Here is a 15,198-nt window from a genome sequence, read left to right as displayed (position 1 = left end):
TGCTCTCATGCTCACACCAGCCTACCCATGGGCGGCTGCGTGCGCAAGCCGGGGCCCCGGTGCTGAGTTCAGGGAACAACGAACGCATGCTCCGACTGGAGAGAGCGTGAGCGTCCGGGGCTGGAGGGGGCGTGTTGAGGTGGGCTGGTCCGCCTTCTCTGGGAGACGAGGTGCGCCTGCGCCGGAGGCCATGTGCGCAGGCGCAGGCTCTAGTCTGCGCATGCCCAGACTGTGAGGCGCCACCCAGCGGCGGTTGCGGTCCATTGGTGGCGACGGTTCTTGCAACGAGATGCTGGTGTTGATGTTGGTGGCGGCGGCGGCCTTGCGGCTCTGCTTGCTGGCCGGAGCTCAGCAGCTGTGCCGGTGGGGCTGCCCTCCCCGGGGAGGGGTGCTGCCCAAGGTCGGGGAGGGGGCCGGCTTGTCCTNGTCCCAGTTTGTAGTTCTAGGAATTGAACTTGATGTTTCCCTTTCTTTCTCCTCAACTCCCGCCCTTCACCAAATCCCTCCGTTGCCGCCTCACAGCTTGGGGCCGATTCGCTCCGCTTTGAGCCAAGTCCGCCGCCACCGCCCCAGGCGGTGCGCTTCTCCCGCTCGCCCGCTCTGGCCGCCGGAGGGATTATTTGTAAACGAGTCTGACCTCGTGTCCGGTGTCGTCTTCCCCCTGTCCCGGTTCTGTGGCACCCGGGGTAAAACCCAAGTTCCTTGCGCTGCCAGAGCCTTCCCGCATTATCTGGCCCAGGGTTTACTCAGCAGCGCTGCTGACATTTGGGGGCCGTCACATTGGAAGGTGTCGAGCAGCATCCCTGGCCCCCACCCACCGCCAGTAGCGCTTCCTTCCTCAGGCTTGACATCAACCAAAACGGTCTTCGGCCACTGCCAAGTGTCCCCTGCAAATTTGGGAACGACTGATCTGGCCCCTGCCCACCCCTGAAACAGTGCTCCAGTCAACCCCATCCCTCGAACAAGTCAAACTGTCCAGCCTTGGGGACAGGGGAGACGGCGTTTGCTACTCCCTCTGCCCGACACGCTTTGCTTTCAGGCCAGCCCACTTCGCTTCCATAACTGGTTCCTCATTATGATCCTGAGTTAAATAGCACATCTTATTTTTTTTAATGTTTATTTTTGAGAGAGAGAGCGGGAGCAGGGGAGGGGCAGAAAGAGAAGGAAACAGAATCCCAAGCAGACTCCAGGCTCTGAGCTGTCAGCACAGAGCCCCACGCGGGGCTGGAAGTCAGGAACCGTGAGATCATGACCTGAGCCAAAAGGCAGAAGCTTAACCACTGAGCTACCCAGGCGCTCCTGACATCCTTTTTAAAGCGCCCCCTCCCCCATACCGGACTTTTCCACCAATCACTAACTTCTGTTACTGTTTTGACCAATTTTTTGTCTCCTGTTTTCACTAGAATATTAGCTCCACGAAGGTATGGAGTATTTATCTCAGATAATACTTACTCAGAACATTTTTAGGTTTCAGTAAATATTAGTGACTACTGTTTGCCAGAGTGCAAGTCAGATAGATGCTAATGCCGAGTTCCTGCCCTCCCGCAAACCCTGCCTGAGTAAGCCGTTCAGGAGGGCCCTGTCCACCCGTGAAATCATAAACCTGAGCTTCTGGTGCATGGCCTAATTTGATCTTTACAACAAAGTTCGTGGAGCAGTGACTCCTTAACCTTCTAATAATGATTTTTTTTTTTTAAGATTGTTTTAAAATGTTTATTTATTTTTGGGAGAGAGAGAAAGCAAGCACACGCAAGCAGGGGAGGGGCAGAGAGGAGGGAGACACAGAATCCAAAGCAGGCTCCAAGCTCTGAGCTGTCAGCACAGAGCCGGGTGCGGGGCTCGAACTCCCGAACCACGAGATCGTGACCTGAGCCAAAGTCTCGGAGGCACAACCAACTGAGCCACCCAGGCGCCCCAACCTCACTTTATAGATGTGAAAACAGACTCAGCAAAATTAAAGACACACTTACCTAAAGACACATAACAGCGAAAAGTAGGGGTCTCCAGCAAGTGTTACTGGTGGGATTCATCTCCCGAGTTTGAAAAAGATAGGTTATATCCAATTCTCCCATCTCCTCACACTGGTTCTCCAAGTGTGGTTCTGGACCAGCAGCAGCAGCATCACCTGAGAATTTGCTAGAATTCCCTGCATCGACTGAGTCGGAGGCTCGGAGGTGGGGCCCAGCAACCTGTGGTTTATCAAGCCTCGGGGTGCTTCTGGTTCATTTCAAGATGCTGTACCAACATTCTCCAGCCACTAGCAACATCTCCCTGTCCCCTGGGAGAAAAGGGAAAAAAAAAAAAAAAAAGCCTTGGAATAGGAGCTCTTAATCTGGGGCCTGCAAATGAGCTTTTATGAGCTCTTGGGAGTTACATCTCCATTTTTGTGCGTACATATGTCTGTCTATGGGAGAGAAAGGCCCATGGTTATACCAGATTTTCCAGGGGCTCCAGAGCATCAGGAATAGGTGCTTCAGTGTTAGCCCAGAGGTGCCTTGGTAGGAGTTGTGCCGAATAAAAATGACAGTGTCTCTTGTCACTTACCTCTAGTGTTCACACGGTGAGGACAGGAAAGGTGTTTCACGTCAGTCCGCAAATTCAAGGGGTATGTGGCTCCCTCCTTCACTCTCATTCTTCACTTTCAGAACTAACACTTCCTAGTATTTCTTGGGTGCCAGTATTGTGGCATGATGCGTGGGACGTCATCTAATCCCCACCATCGCGCTTTGAAGTAGGGATTCACCTTTCCCGTTTCACTAAAAATCTAGTTGAAAGACATCACGTAGCATGAAGAAAGCCAGGAGGTAGGAGTGGGTTTAGAACTCAGATCACCTGAGTTTTTATCTAGTGTTCATGTAATTTTAGCTCTGGAATAACAGGAAGCAGACCGTTATTTGGCTTAAATGACATGGTGCCAGAGGGAACTTTTCACCCCTTTTTTTCATCGTGTGCCTATGAGGCACGAAGAAATAGTTCATCATGTTAAAGTGCATTTCCTCCTGACATGGCATTATTTCAGAAGTGAGGTCTGCGTTTCTAAATCTCCAAGTGCCTGCTTTCTTTTTTCTTCTTATTTTTTAAATTTTATTTCTGAGAGAGAGAGAGAGACAGTGTGAGCAGGGGAAGGTCAGAGAGAGAGGGAGATGCAGAATCCGAAGCAGGCTCCAGGCTCCGAGCTGTCAGCATAGAGCCCGACGCGGGGCTCAAACCCACAAACCATGAGATCACGACCTGAGCCAAAGTCGGACGCCTAACCAGCTGAGCCACCCAGGTGCCCCCAATTGCCTGCTTTCTAACTTGTTAGCTTTACGGTTCCTTGTCCTCTGGCCTCTCTGTCAAATAACTGATAGCATGTAAGTAAACAGTAACCTATGTAAGAAATGAGATATGATACGGATAATTATCCTGGGAATCTTTTTTCACTTTATTTTGACATAATTATAGATTCACAGCAAGTTGCAAATACAGCACAGAGATGCCTCAGGTACCCTCCACCCAGCTCCCCCTTCCCCCCCAGCCTGTGATATCTGACGTAACCATATCAAAACAGGAAAATTACATCGCTATTATCCACCTACCTCAATTTCACCTTTACGCTGTCATGTTTTCTATTAGGAGATTGCTTTCATCAGTGCGTATTACTATTGATCTTAAGACTTGTGTGACTATCTTTCTAGGACCATCTGTATTTTGCGTCTAGTTCAGCACGCTTGATTAAACATCCTTGCAAGCAAAACATAGCCCTGTACCTTGGGTAAGTGACCATTTTATGCCCTGCTACCTTGCTTTTTTATTAAAAATTATTAAGGTCAGATTCACCCTCCATCATTCATTCAACAAACGTTATGGAAGATGGCTCGGTCCTGTGTTGCTCGTTACTGGTCTGCAGGGAGTTGGGAGTTGGTGTGGGGGTCAAAGGAAGAGAGATGAAGAAGCCAGCAAATAACGAAAGTCACAGTACAGTGTGGTGTCTCCTGTCACCGGTCCTTGACGTGATTCGTCACCAGGGGGGCTGAGCGTGCAAAGCAATGGGAGCACGGTGTGCACGTGAGCTTGCCAGGGTGCAAGTTTAGACCAGTAGTGTATATCGTACCGACATGTTTGTTGATCAGCCTACAGGCAGTGGAGGATTTGGGGCTACACAGCTTGGGTTCAGGAGGATCTCAAAAGCCCAGGCCACAAAACGAAACAACAAGCTAAAGCCTAAACAGAAGGCAAAACCCAGAGAAGGAAGGGACTCAGGCCTTGTCGGTTCTAGGGTGTGGAGAACGGAGGCGGCCAAGCAGTTTAAGGTGGCCCCCACATTTCTGGCGGGAGGAATTCGGGGACAGAGAGGTGGCAGCGTGGGGTGGCTTGAAGACACCTGAGGCCAGAGATGGGGACAGAAGGTCATCTCGGTGGCAGTGGTGGCTCTGGCTGTGGGCGGCCACCCGGGGAGGCCATGTTCAGCAGCCAGAGGTTCCGGTGAAACCGGCGTGGGAAGAGAGAGAGCCAGGGAGGAGAGGGAGGTCCCGGGGAGGGCAGGGCACATGGGTGGGGAAGCAGCCACCACAGCAGCGGGGCAGAGGGGAGAGAAAGCAAGGACCCAGAGGCCCGAGCTTGCTGTCACCCTCTCCAGAAGCCAAGATGGACCTAAGAGGGAAGAAATGCCACTAGGGAGAGAGGGGGACTCGGTCGTGAAGGAGGCAGAATCTGGACATTACTGCTGATGGGAAGGCCTGGCCGAGGAGACGGTCCCGGAAGTGGGGGGCCGGATGGGGCCAGGCCTTGGGCAAAGTGAGGACTCAGTGACTCCTTCTGACAAGATGTGAATCCTGTCCTTCCTTTAAAGCTGATCTGCCACAGAGTAACCCCTAGCCTTGTGCTGTTTAAAGTTTGCATCAGCAGTGAATGGATAAACACAAGGTGGGACATCCACACGTTGGAATGTTATTCAGCTTTAAGAAGGAAGGACATTCTGGGGCACGTGGTGGCTCAGTGGGCTGAGCCACTGACTCCTGATTTCAGCTTAGACCATGATCCCGGGGTTGTGGGATCGAGCCCCACGTCAGGCTCCACACAGCATGGAGCCTGCTTAGGATTCTCTCTCTCCCCCTGGCCCTTTTCCCAGCTCATGCGCACTCTCTCACTCTCTCTCAAAGTAAAAATAAAGGGGGCAGGAAGGGCATCCCGCTACCTGCCACCGTGTGGACGGACCCGGAGGACGCTGTGCGTGGTGACAGAAGCCGGACACACAGGACACGTCCTGCGTGACCCCACTCACAGGGGGTCCCCAGAGGCGTCCCATCCACAGAGACAGAGAGTAGACGGTGGGAGCCGGGGGTGCAGTGGGGGTGTGTGTGTGTGAGGAGTCAGTGCTTCATGGGGACAGAGTCTCAGTTCAAGGAGATGAGAAGATTCTGGAGACGGATGGCAGGGGTGGTTGCACAATAATGTGAATGTGCTTAGTGCCACCAAACTGGACCCTAAAGAAATTAGAATAATGGTGTATTTTATATTATGTGTATTTTATCACAGTTAAAATAAGTTGTGAAATACAGATTTTATATTGTGTATATTTTACTGCCATGTGAAAACAAATTAAACAGAAATTTTAATTAATTAAAATTAAGTGCAGTGAGGGGCGCCTGGGTGGCTTAGTCGGTTGAGCGTCCGACTTTCGCTTAGGTCATGATCTCGTGGTTCGTGGGTTCGGGCCCCGCGTCGGGCTCTGTGCTGACTGCCAGCTCAGAGCCTGGAGCCTGTTTCAGTCTGTGACTCCCTCTCTCTCTGACCCTCCCCTGCTCACCCTCCCCTGCTCACGCTGTCTCTCTCTCTCTCCTAGAAATAAATAAAACATTTAAAAAAAAATTAAATGCAGTGAAAAATCCACATTACAAGCAGTCAGTGTAGCTGGCGGCAGCCATGTGGGACAGCTTTCCATCATCACGTCTTTCAAGCAGGGGTCACGAACTGTGGCCTCCCAGCTCAGCCTCAGCCTGCCATCTGATTTTGCGTAGCTGGCGAGACAGGAATCATCTTTACATTTTTATGCAGTTGAAAAAGGAAATCAAAAATAGAATCACATTTTGTGACATCTGAACTGATGTGAAAATCAAGTTTTTTTTAATGTTTGTTTATTTTTGAGAGAGAGAGAATATGTGAGCAAGGGAGGGCCAGAGAGAGAGGGAGACAGAGAATCTGAAGCAGGCTCCAGGCTCTGAGCTGTCAGCGCAGAGCCCGACACGGGGCTCGAACCCACAAAATATGAGCTCATGACCTGAGCCAAAGTCGGATCCTTAACCGACTGATCCACCCAGGCGCCCCCAATTCAAATCTCAATGTCCATAATAAAAGTGTCATAGGCAGGCAGCCACATCCCTTTGGTTACACATTGTCCACGGAGGCTTGCCTGCCTACAATGGCAGAGTTGAGGGCTCAAGATAGAGGCCATGTGTTCCGTAAAGAATTTCCTCCCTGTGTTTTTGCAGTTTGCCAGACCCCCAGCTTAGAACAAAACATCCCCAAGTGATATATATCCTGCTGCCCGGAACATGCTGGAGTCAGAGAGTCCGATTCCAACAGGTTCTGGAAATGAGCCATTCTGATGCTTGGTAAAATGATGGGATGTCCCGTTTTGCCTAGCGTGCCGGTGAGGATGAGGGCAAGCGTGGATGAGGCCAAGTGGGTCCCCCTCCTGTGAGGGACAGTTTGGCAGAATGTGTCAAAATGGTCAGCACATGTTCTCAGACACAATGATCCCATTTCTTGGCGGTTATGCATGTGCCTCATGCACATGCTTGCTGAGACCGTTGGGTGGAGAAGAGGAAGCAGAGAGGCGAGGCAGCGGAAGGACACAGGTGAGGGGCTGAGGCTGTGGTCCAGAGACCAGGGAGGCAGCACTGGAGGGAGAAAGGGTTGGGAGAGTAGGACATGGGATCCAGTGGCTCAGAGGAGGAGGCGTATTGGGCGTGGCCCCACCCAATAATCCATGGTGTGCCTTTCCCCCCAGTGTTTCATTGGTTTTGGGGCCAACTGGAAACTTGCTGAAGGTATTGAACCCTGTAAAAGAGACAATGTAAACGTAAAAATAACAGAGAATCCTATCGCTCTCAGTCAGCTTTGTATTGGAGGTCCCAGCCCGTGCAATATGGCAAGAGAAGAACATGAAACACCAAACACCTTGGAAAGAAAGAGACAACGTTTGCCAAATCCAAGAGTATCAGCTACCAGAAGTACTGAGTACAGCAAGATGGCCAAATACAACAGCGATATTACAAACATCAGCACCTCTCGGGGCGCCTGGGTAGCTCCGTCAGTTGAGCATCTGACTCTTGGTTTCAGCTCAGGTCACGATCTCACGGTTTGTGGGTTCAAGCCCCATGTTGGGCTCAGTTCTGTCCGCACCAAGCCTGCTTGGAATTTCTCTCTCCCTCTCTCTCTGCCCCTCCCGTGCTCACATGTGAGCCTATGTACTCACTCACATTCTCTATCTCAAAAAATAAACATTAAAAAAAATCAACACCTCTCTTGTAAACTAGTCATGAACACTCAGAAAAGGCAGTTGTGAAAAACAGCATTCCCAATAACAGCAAAAGTTTTAAAACACATAAGCATCAGCTCAACAATTCCTTTCTGTCTAAAACCATAAAGCTCTCCTGAAGGGGCAAGAGAAAGAGCTCTGGGTAAGGAAGCAATATACCATGTTCATGGATGGCCTTTCACTTTTTTTTAAAAAGTTATTTTGTTTTAAGAGAGAGAGAGCAGAGGAGGGGCACAGAGAGAGGAAGAGAAGGAGAATACCAAGCAGGCTCTGCACTGTCAGCACAGAATCCAATGTGGGGCTCAAACCCATGAACTGTGAGATCGTGACCTAAGCAGGAATCCAGAGTCCAATGCTTAACCGACTGAGCCACCCACAGGCACCCTGATGGCCTTTCACTTCTTAAAAGTTTCCTGGCTGAGGGAACACCCTGTTTCTTTCATACATTACACATTCCTGGTCTGAAACCTTTTACTTCAGTGGGATTAGATCCATATAAATGGCAAAACCGAAGTCCATCCTGGGTAAGGCAAGCTGTCACATATATAAAATATGTCACTTATATAATTTTATATTTGACATGGTCACACTTTTAATGTTATTTCAAGAAGTCAAATACCCAGTCTATAGGGGTTTACTCACCCAAAAACAGATAGATGATAGATAGATAGGTGATAGATAGATAGATAGATAGATAGATAGATAGATAGATAGATAGAACTTAAATGGTTCCTTGTTAAAAAAAAAGTGGGGGGAATTTTGTTTGAATAGAACATTTTTAGAGTGCCTATCAGTGTCTCTTTTCTTTTCTTGTATGAAATTGTCCTAATTTAAGTCTTTTATTGTCAATTTCAGAAGACAAATTTTTTTCACAAAAGATAACTTCGAAAGTAGTCTCCTTCCTCTTTCCATCCCTACATCAATGAAGGTAGCTATTTTACTTCACCATCTCAAGGATTCTCAACATAAGTCACACTTTGGGCGGGGTGGGGGAGGGGAGGTACAGTTTGGAAATACCATGCTAGTCTGTTTTTTTAAGTCTGGGGGGTTTATATTATAATGTACCTCTTAAAAGACATTGAGAGCAATTTCTAAGCCAGAAGAAGGGTTCATTATTCTATTTCTATTCTATTCTTTTTTTTTTCCTGAAAAAAAAAAAGAAAAGAAACAATTCTGAAGAGAATTGTTGGAAGTGTGTGTGTTATGGATAGATAGATTACATGCAGTAATGTTGGGCCCTCCCTAAATTGCCCTAAACCCAAACAGAAAAACCTTTACCCTCTCAGTAACCTGTCTACCTCTGGCCCCGACGCTAAAGAAGGCTTTGCCATCCATTAAAATGTCAATATTTCTCTTATAAGCAAACCATTTATCATTTATGTTCATCGTTTGTTATTTGCTCTTTAGGCTTTATCCTCAGAGAAAGCTTTGGTAAGGAAGAAGGAGACAGAGTGAATTTAGGGATCCGAGGGTACCCCACACCAACTCCACCCTCCCAGTTTTGACTGCAGCGACCCCGGGATATACTGCTCCCCGCACCTAGGAGCCACCGAGCTCTTGCCGGCATGCATGTCTCTTAAATGTGCATCTACATGTCTTGCTTTCTGAATCCTCTGAAATGATGCACTTATTGATCGCCTCCGTGTCATTATTGATAGGTCAGCGTGCCAGAAGTAACATCAGCACACATCGCTGGCTCAGTACTGCTCTTAGTAGTGAATCAAAAAGTCTATATTTATGATTATGAAGCCAATTCCTGGAATGCATCTATAGGTATATGGGCTTTGTATTTTTTTTTGTATTTTTTTTTAAATTTTGTTTGCAATCATCCAAGAACAGGTTGTTAATTTTGGAAATATGAACAGCCAGCCGGGCGCCCGAAGAACTCGTGTGTTTTTGTTTTTTTTTAATGCTCTTTTCCTTTTAGGGATAGAACACCCTGTTTCACATATTTCTGGTGACAATTGTTGTTATAGCAGACATCCCTTTTGTGTGGTGAGTATGCAGTGTGTAGCCTGTCCAGCTTTACTAAGATTCTCTCCCTCTCTCTGCCCCTCCCCTGCTTGCTCTCTCTCTCTCTCTCTCTCTCTGTCAACATAAATAAACATGAAACATTTTTAGAAAAAAAAAAAAAAGACTTTTATGTGTCTCTTCTTCCAGGATATAAGTAATTCCGTGTTTGCTTATCTGCATGGAGATCAGATATCTCAGACCACTATATACGTCTCTAACTCCCGGGGGTACGAATTTCAGAAGTTTGCCTATGAAAGACAGGTACGTTCAATTTGGTAAGAATGTGAACAACGAAATCAAGAAGTACATATTGACCTCCTGCGTGGTGGGAGTAGTTAGCAGTCGCTGGGTGGCCAAGGGCTTTTCTCTCTATAAAGAGTCCAACTGGCAGGGAAGGTAGGGGAAATTCCAGGTCCAGGGAGCCGGCTAGGACACTAGGAAGTTAGGAAAGGGTACAAGACGCGTTAGGTCACAGGACACGGTGGTAAAGCCACAGTAAAGGCTGCACAGTGATTATGGCTGCTAACCCCAGAGCCATCCCAAGATCAGTACCATCAGGTACCATCATCATCCCAGTTACACAGATGAGAGAATATGTGCCCCACCCACCCCCAATCGTGTTCATCCAGAACCTCAGAGACCCCAGAGTGTAACCTCACTTGGAAACAGGGTCTTTGCAGATTTAATTAGTAAAGCTGAGGTCACACTGGATCAGGGCAGCTCCTAAATCCAAAGGGACCAGTGTCCTTGTTAAGAAGAGGAGAGGACGTGGAGAGATGCACACGGAGAAGAAGGCCACGTGAAGACGCGGGCAGATGTTGCAGGGGTGTGGCTACGAGCCAAGGAACGCTGGGGGTCACTGGTGACCACCAGCAGCTGGAAGAGAGGTGTGGCATGACTTCTTCCCCAGAGCCTCGGTGGGAGCCGGCTCTGCCAACAGTGACTTCCCGCCTCCACGAAGGTGACGGTAAATTTCCGTGGTTTCAAGCCCCAGGAAATGGATAGAGGGGTGAGGGCACAGAGCAGCGCAGGGCCTTCGCCCCACCGCTTGGCAGAGCCGGGACCCCGGCAGCTGAAGTGGACAGGCTCAGGGACGAGGAGATTCTGTTCTGACGCAGAGAATGGCTTCATCCCTACACCCTCGGGAAGTATGTGCAAAGGAAGGAAGGAAGAGTCGACTCCGCTCACAAACTCTGACTGTATCCTAAATGCCGGCTCTGTGACCTGCCCAGGAGGCCCATGGGAGCCTAGAACCCAACTGACTACGGACTTTCATCCGAAATTAGGCCTAGAAGGACTCAGAGTTAACATGTGTGATTCGTTGAAAACTATCATCACTAGAAACTGAAAGATAGGTAGGTAGGTAGATAGATGATAGACACATTCATACATATACATACATACATACATACACAGGTACCTAGAGAGATAGATAGATAGACAGACAGACAGACAGACAGATAGAGATGATAGATACATACATACATACATACATACATAGATATAGATAGAAGATAGAGATGATAGATAGCTATACATGGATGCTAGATAGAGATGATAGATAAATAAATGATAGGTATAGACGGATGATAGAGATGACAGATAAATGATACACACATAGATCTAGGTAGATGATAAATAGATGAGAGATAGATAGATATTTAGGTGGATTATACATAGAAAGGCTAACTGACAATGGAATTGGCTCACATGGTTATGCGGGCAGAGAAGCCCCCCAGTCTGCCATCTATGAGCCGGAGAACCAGGAAGTCCAGCTCTACTGTTCAGTCTGAAGACCAAGGGCCGAGAACCAGGGAACGGCTGGTGTGAGTCCCAACATCTGAAGGCCTAAGAACCAAAAGCTCTGATGTCCAAGGGCAGGAGAAGATGGGCGTCCCAGCTCAAGAAGACAAATTCACCCCTCCTCCTCTTTGTTCCACGTGAGCCCCCAATGGATTGGGTGATGCCCGCCCACGTTGGTGAGAGTGACCTGCTTCATTGGCGCTACTGAACTAAATACTGATCTCTTCCAGAATCGCCTTCACAGACACACCCAGAGATAATGTTTTACCAGCTCCCTGGGCATTCCTTAGCTCCATCCAGCTGATACACACAACAAACCAACACAAGTCCACCCCGGTCAGCTTGGCACCCACACACATCTCCATACTTCATCTCCAAATAAAGACACTGACAAGGTCATCATTCTGTCCACACAATACAACCATCCCAAGCACAACCTAAAATGCACTCCTCCTCTCCCCAGGGGAGAAGGTCAAGTTCTAGGTGATGTTTACTCTTCTCCTTGATGTCCCCTTCACTCAAACACCAATTATTAACACAGTAGTCTTTCTGCTGTGTGTGCGTGTGTGGTTATTGCTGTTTTCATGCCAAAGGGCTGAGATTCCGAGCAATCGTGATTCACCCCCTTGGGGTGCTGCCAGCAGGGAAGGCATTGGCATGTTCGGTGGGGAGGTGATGGGCAACTTGTGCCAGTTGGGATGGATGAACTGTCTGTCTTGATCAGCCTGGGCCACCACAACAGACCCCACAGACTGGGTGACTCAAGCAACAGACATTTATTTCTCATAGTTCTAGAGGCTGGGAAGTCCAAGATCCAGACACTGGTGGATTCATCCCTTGGTGAGGGCTCTCCTCCTGGCTCACAGATGGCTGTCTTCTTACTGTATCCTCACACGGAGAAGCGAGAACACTCTGGTGTCTCTTCTTACAAGGATGCTAACCCCATCGTTGGGGCTCCACTCTTAGACCTAATCTAAACCTAATTACCTTCCCGAGGCCTCACCTCCAAGGACTTTAACATAGGAATTTGGAGGGGCTGGGGGGCACGATTCAGTCCATGGATCTGTCTATATTGAAAATTTCCCCTTAATGACTTACATTAATGAGGCTTACATAAAACAAGTCTTTCTCTCTTACCTGGAGATGTCTGGAGGCACCCAGCTGTGCTGCCCCACTTGCCCTAGGTGAGGACCCTTGGCAAGCATCTAGCGTCTGGGTCACACCACTTCCTCCAACACCCCCAAACAGGGCTGCCTTCATTCAAGGTTCTGTCCTCATGCTACATTTCCTCAGAGGGGAAATAGACCAGAACAAAATAGACTTTCCTTCATGTTAGCTTATTAGGTAATCTGGAGTTCAAATCAAAGACATGTTAATGATTTCTTCATACTTGGTATGTTTTTCTTTGTTTTGTAGGCAGAACTAGTCGGGTCTTTGGGTGGGGTCTTCTACTTTTACTCCTTGTCACAGGCTGGGCTGCTTCTCATTGATCAAGGGAAGGTGAGTAGCTTTGGGCTGGGAAGAAAGACTTAAGGAACCTTTGCCCCAAGCCAGGTTTTTGTTAAAACTTACACACTTGGATTTTCATCTCTGAAATCCATCTAGCTTTTCATTTACCTGTCCATTCATTCATCTACCTAACTATCCATCCATCCTTCCATCTACCCTCACCCACTAATCCACCTATCCTACCTACTTATCCATCCATCCATCCATCCATCCATCCATCCATCCATCCATGTACACACCCATCCATCCACTTACCTACTTATCCATCCACTCATCTACCCACCTGTCCACCTACCTAGTTGGCCATTCATCCATCCATTCACCTACCTATACATCCATATACCCACCTACCCACTCACACTCCCACCACCCATCTCCCCTGCATTCATTTGTCCATTCAGTCATGCATTTGGCAATATGTAAGTGGTGTCTAGGAGATGCTAAGCACTATGCTGAGCACTGGGGATAAAATACAAGGTGCGTGCATCACTGACTGCGCAAAAGAGCATCTTAGACATTTCATGTCGAACTATTCGTTAACGATTATTTTCATGTGTGTTCAGAACATCGGGATACGAAACCTGTGACCTCACAGAGATCCTTTAGAATAAGGCGAAGTGAAGGAGAGGAGTCGGTCCATGTAAAGTGCATTTGAAGAAAAAAAAATTAAGTCAGAAAAAGGTTAGGTACAGTCAGTACCCAGGCATTTCAGATAGTGTGGGACATACAGCTCTGGAGTTCAGGGGAGCCCTGCCATCAGGAAGCTTCCAGAATTTGGGCTGACCTCCATGGCTGAAAGCCCCTCACCCCCTGACCCCTGCGTGGTCCTGTCCCCACACGGGTGCCCTCATTAGCATAAGTTCCCTGGACCATGCATCTCCCCGGGGTGAGTGCGTATCCTCATGGTTACCACCTACCCCGAGTCCCAGAGGGTGTGGCTGGCGGCCGTCCAGGCCTGGGGGGCTTGCTCCCTGCACATCTGCATTCCTCTGCCTATAGTCGGGCTGAAGTCTGTTGAGGTACCTTGGCCAAGGCCTCCTTAAGGAGAGAGAGGAAACCAGCAGGGCACATGTCTCTGCTTGGTACTCAGTACATTGTGCTCAGTGCTCAGTGCTTTTCTGCTCCTGGCCTCCCCGCCCCCTGGCCCCTGAGTGCCTGAAACTGCTGGAGCCTTGGGTCTGGGTGGGGCTCCCTCCGCAGTGAGCGGAGCCTCTCACCTGACCCAGCAGCCCTCAGCATGAGGAGGGGCGGCGGGGGGCTCTGCGCTTTCTCTGCTTTCTCCGGCCTCACCTCCTCCAGGCTGACCTCCTTCGTGTTTGCCGTGTTGCCCTAGTTATCTCCTCTACCACCGGCAGCCTGCCTGAGGACAGGGGACCGGAGCCAGCCGGCATATTACCCGGGGGGCCTGGGTCGGGCCTGCGATGGGCGCTCACAGGCTCAGCGGGGGCAGCCGGCCCGGCCCCTGGGTCCTCCATGGGGGGGGGGCTCTGGGGCCCGTGCACCAACCCGCCGCCCTGAGTCCCTGGCAGCCCAGGCCGAGCTCCGCCCTGAGTGCCCTGTGGCAGGAATAGCGTTCGGGGCGTCACTGCTGACCCAGCGATTGCCCCTGTCGCCCCGGATTCAGGGATCTCTTTCTCGCAGGCTATGTTCAGCTACTCAGAACACCCCCTGAACCGCAGTTTGGGGCTCCCCTTTGACTACAACGGGACCCTTGACATCCTCATCACCCCCGGCCAGAAGGGCATGCTGATCTTGTGGTTTGAGAGGAGCCTGTTGGTTTCTGGAAACGCGGGTGAGCGAGGCCCAGGCGTGGGGCCGCCCTCGGTGTCCCCTCGGGTGAGGAGAGCGCGGCAGGGTTTCTCCCCACAGGCGTGAGCAGACTGGGGGCAACCCTTCCCGCGCCGAGGTCCTCACTGCGTCCAGCACCCCACCCCACGCCATTTCCTGCCTCCTCCAGTCTTTAGGGCCACGTGGGCAGGTTCTGAAAGTCCCCCCCCCTCCCATCATCTAGGACAGCCCTGGTCTTCCATTCAGGGACCACAGGTCCACGACTCTGGGACGAGGCTCAGGGCTTCCCCTGGAGGGAGAGAAACCGGGAAATGACACACTGAGGTCCCTGCAGTGCCCAGGCCACGCCAGCCCCTGCCCACCAGCCAGCACGAAGGAGACAAGGAGCAGAAGGCAGCCCCACCCCGGGGGAGGCATACTGTCAGGGGCCCCTGGGCACCAATGTGGCTGCAGGTGCACCTACAATCGCAGCCCACTTCACAGAACCAGTCAGGCCGCCTGAACACTGTCCGCCGACCCCCCTCCCCCCAACACCCAACCCCCTTCCCACCCCTGCAGCGCAA

The 15,198-nt window shown here is 50.0% G+C and overlaps 1 protein-coding gene across 4 annotated transcripts in view; it reads left to right on the top strand.

Moving 5' to 3' along the window:
- The first annotated feature begins 287 nt into the window (after positions 1–287).
- CATSPERD (catsper channel auxiliary subunit delta) overlaps positions 288–15,198 on the top strand; it is a 40,933-nt gene continuing 26,022 nt past the window's right edge. For 3 of the 4 annotated variants that reach the window (XM_077779337.1, XM_077779258.1, XM_077779108.1), the window contains exons 1-9: positions 288–363; positions 2,551–2,605; positions 3,678–3,754; positions 8,378–8,450; positions 9,181–9,295; positions 9,450–9,517; positions 9,683–9,796; positions 12,755–12,838; positions 14,489–14,639. In XM_077779337.1, the coding sequence (XP_077635463.1) occupies positions 290–363; positions 2,551–2,605; positions 3,678–3,754; positions 8,378–8,450; positions 9,181–9,295; positions 9,450–9,517; positions 9,683–9,796; positions 12,755–12,838; positions 14,489–14,639 (811 nt within the window). In that variant the 5' untranslated portion in view covers positions 288–289. The remainder of the gene's footprint in view (positions 364–2,550; positions 2,606–3,677; positions 3,755–8,377; positions 8,451–9,180; positions 9,296–9,449; positions 9,518–9,682; positions 9,797–12,754; positions 12,839–14,488; positions 14,640–15,198) is intronic. The other variant, XM_077779185.1, reaches the window with a different exon arrangement.

The sequence above is a fragment of the Crocuta crocuta genome, unplaced genomic scaffold (genome assembly GCF_008692635.1).
Source record: "Crocuta crocuta isolate KB4526 unplaced genomic scaffold, BGI_CrCroc_1.0 scaffold110, whole genome shotgun sequence".
Classification (NCBI taxonomy): Eukaryota; Metazoa; Chordata; class Mammalia; order Carnivora; family Hyaenidae; genus Crocuta; species Crocuta crocuta.
The sequence above is the reverse complement of the archived record's forward strand: the minus strand, read 5'-3'. Positions and strand labels throughout refer to the sequence as shown.